We start from the raw sequence: 8,420 nt of genomic DNA on the forward strand, positions 1-8,420 counted from the left end.
TTCATTGAATCCACCATAAATATATGTTGGAAGCATATTATTTAGCAATTGTAGAAATTTACATAACGAATTACTTTCATTGAATCCACCATAAAATATATGTTGGAAGTATATTATTTGGCAATTGTAGAAATTCATACTTTCTATAAGCTTAGTTAAAGTTATAATATTTTGATTTAAAATAAAATAATAAATAATAAAAAATTTGGAATCGAGGGAGTACATCTACTAGTTTTACAGACGAGATGCTTTATGAACTCTCCGTCAGAGTAATTAAGCAAACAAGCATGAAATTACAACAGCAGAGTCCAGACGCTGACGCAACGTCTCAGCCATGGCATGCATCATAATTCAGTCCTACACCTGAGAATTACCAAACTACTGGCACAATGCTTGGCGCTCCCAAGAAATCCAAAAGCGGAATCTCCTAATAAGCTAAAACAAACTTTACAGAAGCGAAGCATATACAGTTCCAGGTATCCACCACCTACTTGAAATCTATTCCAATCTGCTGCAAGACGCCAAACAAGGCTGCAATGAGGTTCAAAACTCAAGACTGCTTGAATCGATAGTCATTGTTTTTTGCTGAGATGCCTTGTGCATGTTGTATGCTAGCATCGTTCTCATCAATCACGAAAGGTTTAAGACCTCTCAACCTCACACAGCTATATGGTTGTCGATATCGAAACTCCGAAGATCTGAAGGGCTGGCTCCTAACCTGCAAATGAAGTTGCGCAAAAATAAGTTAAGATATGAATACAACCAAGATGCGACAGTGTGCTTCGCTTGAAGATGCTGCAAGATTGTTCAAGTCATCATATGGCATATGATCTGAGTGCATGAAGGCCACAACTTAAAATTTCCATAGGTGAGTGAAGAAGAAAAATTGCAGTGAGACATCGACGGAAAACTAGAGCACGATTCTTGAGTTCAGCCGACTTCTAAGTTGCAGGAGCTAAGAGAGTTATGAAGCACAAGAACAATCAGTTGCTACAAAAAAGTGAAGATGTACCTTTTGTTTATAGTGCAATAGTGAAATTTGACGCTTCCAGCCTTCACATCTTCAGTATACTGAAACAAATAGTAGACAAAGCTTTTGATGTTAAACCTACAAATGGCAAGAGCAAATTTTTGTGCAACCAGGGAGAACAGGGAGTGGGAAATACCATCCTTAAGGTGACAATGATCGAAGAAAATGCTAGAGAATCAAATGGTATATCATCCAAAGCAAAAAGAGCACATTCTAGAGACTCCGGTCCAGGTGAAAAGTTGGGGGTCTTCAATCTTGCTCGGAAAATAATGTAACTCTACTGTATCTCATCGTAATACACAAGAAGAATCAACTTAGTAGTGTACGAAGTAAAGCATAACTTTCTGACTATGCCAATTTTCACTCACTTGGCCAATCAGCGGAATATCCAACTGAGCAAAAGGTGAGATTATCTCTACATCTGCACATGCTTCTTCTAATGTTTCTCTAGAGGCTCCTTCTGCAGCAGACTCCCCCACCTCCAAATAACCAGCAGGAAGAGTCCTGTAAATTTGACCTTTGATTAAAATGAGGCAGCAGTAACATAATTGCTATGTTAGACAATACATAGGAAATTTGTTCATGACGCACAACACTAAGGAAAAGGAATTGACAGAAAGAACTCGGAAACATGGTACTGTAACAATCTTGACCGTTTAGCGGTCTGATGCTTGTATGGTGCCTGGTACGGGTTCGTGAAAAAAAAAGAGCCATTCCTAAGTCCTAACCTGTAGAGCAAAATGAAAACAATGTAACAAAAACAACCTACATTATAATATGACCTCATATTCCGAACAGTGCAGGCAAATAGTTTAGGTTAATATATTCTGCAAATCTGCATCTGTCGCATATACTCAAAAAATGCTGCATGAGAATATTCAAACATAGTACAGCTACGCTGTTATAGATCAGAGCAAACCCACATTACCACAACATATAATCGAAGGAGAAATATCAAAGGGAACTTACCAAAGACCATAAGCCGGTTCAATCTTTCTTCTACAAAGGAGAACCTTATTATCATGCTCCACCAGGCAACCAACAACCTATCCAAATGATATAGATTATCAATGGCAGGAAATAACCACAAAAACATGTTATACATCTCTATCTCTATCTCTACTATTACTAAAGCAAGCAATGATTCCTTGGTCCGTCAATCAGAGTCCTAATCGGAATCCGGGTGGCCGTATCTTGAATTAAGGGTCCGAAACCATTAAGAATTAGAGTTTGGTGAGTAAAATAGAAAAAGACTGAAGTTCTCGAACAACACGTATATTTATATGGTTTCCCGTAGCAACACACGGACATATTTGCTAGTAAATAACATATTTTTATTGCTAGTTATATTCCTAGTTTCACCAATCAATCAAAGTAATATATGAATAAAATGGAGCAGTTCTGTTCATCAGAAGCACTTGATACACAACTACACAAGTGCCAATATGAGCTTTATAAATCAAGCAATTCATAGTGTCTTAAATATAAAGTCCAACTCCAAATGCATATGCATCTGTTCCTTTTTCGTGTATTTGTTCAGCACATACCATTTTGGGGTTTTCGTAGTGAACTCTTCCACAAGAAGAACAAATAGCCCTCATCTTCTCATCTCCATCAGGTACAGCCAATTTTGTCGGGCTTCCACAAGCAGAGCAAAATTGTATCTTTGACTTGTGCACCTGAAGACGGAATGTTTTAACTGCGATTAGAACCTTTATTCGCCATCTTATCTTCACAGCAACAGCTAAATCGGTGTACGCCTCAGAAATAAGCATTGCAGAGTCATGATGCCATGCCGGCAAGGTAGCATTACGAGCCTTTATGCAGATTACTATTGATCAGTGATCACTCAACAGTTACCAGTCAGACTAATGCATACTTAATGCAGTTCAAGGGAGCTGATACAGAACTCTGCTGGCCGTAGATGCTTGCAGCATAAAGAGTGCTACGATTTTACTAGAGAGCACTGCCAGCCCCATTTACCAATTGGCACGGTCACTGGATAGAGTCAACGCCCCCAATTGATTCAGCCAGCACGCATCTCAGAATATCACTACTACGATTAGCCGCCTGATTGCAGCACAGCAGAGTGGACACGAGGAGCAGCACGAGTGGGGGCGGGGCTCACCACTGCAGGCGGCGGCGACGGGGCGGGGGAGCTGGCGTTGGAGCCGGAGGAGGCGGCCATGCGGATCGGCGAGTGGTGCGGGGAGCGCGCCGGCGGGAGCGGGAGCGGGAGCGCGTCGCGGCGGAGGAGCAGGCGGGTGCGCGGGGAGGACAGGCGCGCGGCGTGGTGGAGGAGCGGGTGGGATCTGAGGAGGGGGAGGAGCATGGCGATGGTGGTGGGTGCGGCTCGGCTTTAGTAGCGGGAGCGCGGGGCGGGGTTGGTGACGCGGTAGGGTGGGGGAGCGAGGGCAATGGCGACTCGGGAGGCCGGCGGGGGAAGGGGTGCGGGGTGAGGTCGGCCGCCCACCACGTTCCGCCGCGGGATTGGTGGGCGCGCGGTCTATGGGGTACCGGTTGGGAGAAAGATTAGGCCTCCTCCAACGGGCAGCTTAAAGCTAGCAGAAATACTATTCTATACAGTGAACATTGGCGCTACTACTTATTCTGCCGCTAGCGCATAGCAAGCTCATCGGAGACGCAAGAGAGCGGGCACATCAGCCGATGAGTGCAGAAATAGCTTTTGTTCAGCTTTTGCTCTTTTTAATTCTTTGTTAGGCTGCGTTTCGTTCTAAAAAAAAAGTTTGCGTAGGACACGTCGCATTGAATTTTTGAACTCAAACATTAAATGTAATTGAAAAAATAACTAATTACATAGACTAACTAATTCCTATGAGATGAACCTAATGATACTAATTAATCTATAATTGGACATTAATTATTAACTAACAACGAAACATACTTTTTCACTGACTAAACACCCCGCTTAATGCACCTCAGCTGACGATGTCGTCAGGTGCATGTCGTCAGGTGAGTTGGAGGAGGCAAGATTCGTAGAACTGGCGTGTCAAGTTTATCCCTGGTTCGTAGAACTTAACCTTCCATTAAAGAAAGGGTCATTTTGATCCATGCCACTACAATTTCTTGAAGTTGGATTTCATGTTGAAATCCATGCCATTGAGTGGCATGATTTTGAACGTGACACCCAATTTCACGGAGTTGTGGTGGCACGAATCGAATTTTCCCTTAAAGAAAATGGTTCTTCTATAGCACAAGCCCAAGAGCAAGATTTCTTTGCTCATCTTCTACCTACGAAAGCTGTGCGATTCTGCGGGCGGGGATCCCATCCACGTCTCTCGTTTACCCGGTTACTGTCGGATCCACACACTAGACAATATTAGCCGTCGGATCGGGTCTCATCCGCAAACCCGGACCGTGCAGTGGATCAAGCCTCCTACCTGGTGGTAAGTGGACCTGGGCGCGTGGATCGGCCCGTTAAGCCAGACCTGGGCGCCCGTCGGCTCGCGTGCGTGCACACTCGCCGCCGGCACGTCGTCGCTGCACTGCGCGTTGCCTCCGCCGGTGTTCAGAAGACCAGATCTAGTCCCAGTCTGCCCGCGGATCCGCGATGGAGCAGGCGCGGCGCAGGCGGATCCGGCGACGGCAGACGCTGCGGACGCAGCGAGCGGCGGCCACAGGCGGCGGCGTAGGCAAGTGGCGGAGAGCGGCGTCGGCCGCAGGCGGCGGCGGCCACGGGCGACGGATCTGCGGTGGGGCGGGCGCGGCCCAGGCGGATCCGAAGGCGACAGACACTGCAGACGTTGCGGCCCCGGGCGGCGACGTTCGTGGGCAGAGGCCGCATGCAATGGCCGACGGCCGTGACTAGGGCTGGAAACGAGCCGAGCCGAGCTAGGCTCGGCTCGGCGAGGCGAGGCTCGGCTCGGCTCGCTAGTTTGGCGAGCTCGCTGAGGAGGCTCGGCTCGGCTCGAAGCCGGCTCGCGAGCCGGCTCGCGAGCCTGGCACAAAATATATACTATGCATTTAGTATACACATTATAAGACATTGACTAGTGCATATAAATATATAAAGCGCATACATGTGTTGAAATGAAAGTAATCAATAAACAATAATCATATTAAACATAGATATAGATTAATATTGATATTGTCACACCACATGTTAGGATTAGAATGTTTCATAATAGTCTATGAACCATTATGAGCCTCAGTGGACTGAGCTCGCGAGCCGGCTCGCGAGCCAGAGCGAGCCGGCTCGGCTCGGCTCGTCATTTTCACGAGCCTGAGAAGTAGGCTCAGCTCGGCTCGTTGGAGGCTCGCGAGCCGCTCCGAGCCGAGCCGAGCCGAAGCGAGCTTCCTAGCCGTGACGGAGCTCCGTTGCATCTTAGCTTCGAGCTTCACCGCCGTGGCAGGCTAGCAGCAGCCTCCCCGACCCCACGCCATGCACAGGAAAGCGGGGCAAAAGGTAGAAATAAAGATTCATATCTAGGCCTTGTTTGGCATTCTACAAAAATAGCGTGCACGTTTCCCGAAAAGAAAATTTCGCATGCATCAAGTATTAAATGAAGTCTATTTGCAAAATCTTTTTAGAGATAATGTAACTTTTCGCGACAAATCTAATGACGTTAATTAATCGATGATTGGCTACAGTGATGCTACAGTGACCATCCTCTAATCGCGCGGTCAAATGTCTTATTAGATTTTTCAAGGTCACTAGTGTGGGGTTCTGAAGTTGGCTTTGTAAATTGCCTTTATTTGACACCGTAATTAACAGTTAAAATGTCATTATTCATATAACGCTAAAATTCTAGCGCGAAACAAACGAGGCCCCGAGAACGGGAGCTTCCTGCTGCTGCGCAAGATGGGAGAACGGGAGCCTTCGTGTGGAGAGCCGCAAGCGCCAAAGCAGGGAAGGAGGAGCCGCAGCAGTAAGCAGCGACGCCATGGTTCTGAAGGAGTGAATGGGGAGAGAGAATCAGAAACGTTGTCATAGGTCAGAGCAGGTATTATAGAAGACTGAGAGCTTACGTGGAAGAGAGATAAAACAGGAGAGAGAAGGTGGCGGGCTGTTGCTGAAGCGCCGGCTCAGGCGGACTGAGAGGCCAAACTGCTGCTGCGATTGGCTGCAAACTGCTGCAGCACATTAATTTCCAATGGGGCCCGCCACCATGGAGCCTTCTCCGAGTCCGCTGCAGGCGTTTCTTATAAAACTTGCTCTCACGGGGAGATGAAAAATAAGAGACCAAAAATGAGTGGACTACAACGCTCACACATTCCCAGACAAGAGGGAGAAAAGTAGCGTCAGCATAGAGAAAAGATAACAACAAAGTTAAAAAAATAAAGATATGTAATTAATGTAGAGTGATACCGTGCATGAAGGCTATTCGCACTCATCTTCCTCTATACTCATCCTCTCAAGAGAATATTTATATCTAGTCATCCAAATTCTCTATTCTATATACAGTTTTGCTGCACCCGTTCATCCTCTAAATCTATACTCTATACCAACTACCAGGTTACGGGCCCACACATCAGCATTTTTTTATTTTCTCCCTCTCCCTCTACCTCCCACAGTGGTCCCCATCTCCTCCCCATCGCCTTCCTCCCTTCCACTCTCTCTCACCGGCGCCCCTCCTCTCGTCCCCATCGCCGGCTCCCCTCCTCCCCCTCCCTCGCCGGCGACCGGATCCGGCACCGCCGGCCCTCCGCCCCTCCCTCGCCGGCGACCAGATCCGGCGCAGCTCGATTCGACGCGGCGGAGGCCATGGCGGGGCCTCCTCCGCCGGCGGGCTGCGGAGTTGCGCCGCTCCCTCGCCGACCGTGGCGCTCGCCCGCGACCACGGCGCCCCACCTCTATCCCTTCCCGGCGGCACGCGAGCGGCCGGAGCAAGGCCGCGCCGCAAACGACGCGCGGTGGCCGGGCACGAGGGAGCGATGGCGGGACCCGGCCTGCGGGCGGCACGGCGGTGAGGCGGCGGGCCGAACTAGGGGCGGTCAGCCTGGGGGCGGCACGGCAGCGGGAGGGCTGGCCTGCGGGCGGCGCAGCGGCCTACGCGGCGGCGAGGCAACGTCGCAGGTGGCGGCCCACGCAGGGTTGCGGCGGAGGCCCGTGCGGCGCAGGGCGACGCGGAGGCGGAGGCAGGGCCTCGGCGCTGTAACATCTGTAAAAATTCATCCAAATAAATCACTCGCCAAAAATAAATTTTAAAATCTTTTTCATCGCTGAGCTCAAATTATTGTAAATTTTTTTCCTGTCCGAGCTCCTGTTTCCCCAAAATCTTTTTTTCCGATGATCCGCCGTTCCGACACCCGAATCCAATTGCCGTCCTTTCCCATTTCCCTTTCTCTCGTTCCGCGTGCTCGTCGCTGACTGGCCGAATGCCGCAGTGCGCGCGTGGCCGACCGCCGCCGCGAATCCCGCCGACAGCTCTCGCTCTCTTTCCCTCTCTCTCTTCTTTTCTTTTTCTTTTTTATTCTCTTTTTTCTTTTTCTCTTTTCTTTTTCTCCCTCCTTCCCTTCTCCTTCCCTCTCTCCTTTCCTTCCACGCGCTGTACGCCGGGCTCTCTGCTCGTCGCCGAGCAGGGCTCGACGCCGGCCCCCCTCCATTGGCGAGCTGCAGAGCACCACGCGCAGCACGCCGAGGCCCCTGCGCAGCACCCCTCCTCCCCTGGCCGCGCCTCCCCCGCTACACGCCACCGCCCACCCGTCGCGTCGCCTACGCGCCGTCACCTCCGCGCCACCGAGCCGCCCCCACCGCCATTACTGCCCGTCCTCGAAGCTCGCCGGCCGGCCACCGCTCTCCCCTCCTCCTAGCCTCACCCCGGCCTATAAATAGGGCCTCCACCGTGCCCTCGACCTCCACAACCACCGCCGCCACTATGCGCCTCCCTCCCCAGCTCGCAGTGCCGCCGCCACGAGCCTCTGCGCCGGCCGCCGCCCACTGCTGTGGCGCCGCCGCCTCATGCCGCCTCCGCCCGAGATGAGGGCAAGGGTAGGACCCCTCCACATCCTCAAGCTCGTACACCGCCGCTAGCACCCCTCCCCGGCGCCACAGCGCCGCCGCCATGCTCGCCAGTACCGCCCGCCGCCGTCCGCCGTAGAGCCACCTCCACAGGCCGCCTCCGCCCTAGCCGTGGTAGGGAATTGATTTCCCTTGGCTCCCTCCCCCTTTTCCCCTCCTCCATGACCGCCGCTACGCCCCAGGCCGCCGGCGACCAGGGCGCCGCCGCCCTCCCATGCCCCTCCCCTGTTTCGGTCAAAGGGGAACGTGAGGGGGAAGATGAAGGGGGCATTTTGCCCAAAACCCTCTCCCCTTTCTCCTTTTTAATTAAGAGCCCTCCCTCTCTTTTGTCCCTTTTACAAAAGAAACCCCCTCCATCTTTAATTCTTCCAAATAAACCCCTCCACTATACAAATATAATTACACCTA

The 8,420-nt window shown here is 50.7% G+C and overlaps 1 protein-coding gene across 3 annotated transcripts; it reads right to left on the minus strand.

The window, feature by feature from the left end:
- Positions 1 to 220: 220 nt before the first annotated feature.
- LOC120658396 (nudix hydrolase 23, chloroplastic-like) lies at positions 221 to 3,460 on the minus strand. Of its 3 annotated transcripts, XM_039936669.1 has the most exons (7): positions 3,159 to 3,452; positions 2,578 to 2,709; positions 2,000 to 2,076; positions 1,399 to 1,534; positions 1,167 to 1,307; positions 1,013 to 1,071; positions 221 to 718 (listed from the first exon to the last, which is right to left on the minus strand). In XM_039936669.1, the coding sequence occupies exons 1-7, from the start codon at positions 3,360 to 3,362 to the stop codon at positions 658 to 660; spliced, it is 810 nt and encodes a 269-aa protein (XP_039792603.1). In that variant the 5' UTR covers positions 3,363 to 3,452; the 3' UTR covers positions 221 to 657. The 3 variants fall into 3 exon arrangements, 2 of the variants coding, with proteins under 2 accessions (XP_039792603.1, XP_039792604.1); XR_005668616.1 differs by lacking the exon at positions 1,167 to 1,307 and having other exon boundaries at positions 1,013 to 1,108; positions 3,159 to 3,460; XM_039936670.1 differs by lacking the exon at positions 1,167 to 1,307 and having other exon boundaries at positions 3,159 to 3,456.
- Between the last annotated feature and the right edge of the window lie 4,960 nt (positions 3,461 to 8,420).

This window comes from Panicum virgatum, chromosome 2N, assembly GCF_016808335.1.
Source record: "Panicum virgatum strain AP13 chromosome 2N, P.virgatum_v5, whole genome shotgun sequence".
Classification (NCBI taxonomy): Eukaryota; Viridiplantae; Streptophyta; class Magnoliopsida; order Poales; family Poaceae; genus Panicum; species Panicum virgatum.

Coding starts and splice junctions, on each gene's coding strand:
- LOC120658396 (XM_039936669.1), bottom strand. CDS start 3,362: ATGCTCCTCCCCCTCCTCAGATCCCACCCGCTCCTCCACCACGCCGCG. Junction 1,535..1,999: donor GAACCGGCTTATGGTCTTTG/GTAAGTTCCCTT, acceptor TCAAATTTACAG/GACTCTTCCTGCTGGTTATT. Junction 1,072..1,166: donor TCATTGTCACCTTAAGGATG/GTATTTCCCACT, acceptor TATTTGTTTCAG/TATACTGAAGATGTGAAGGC.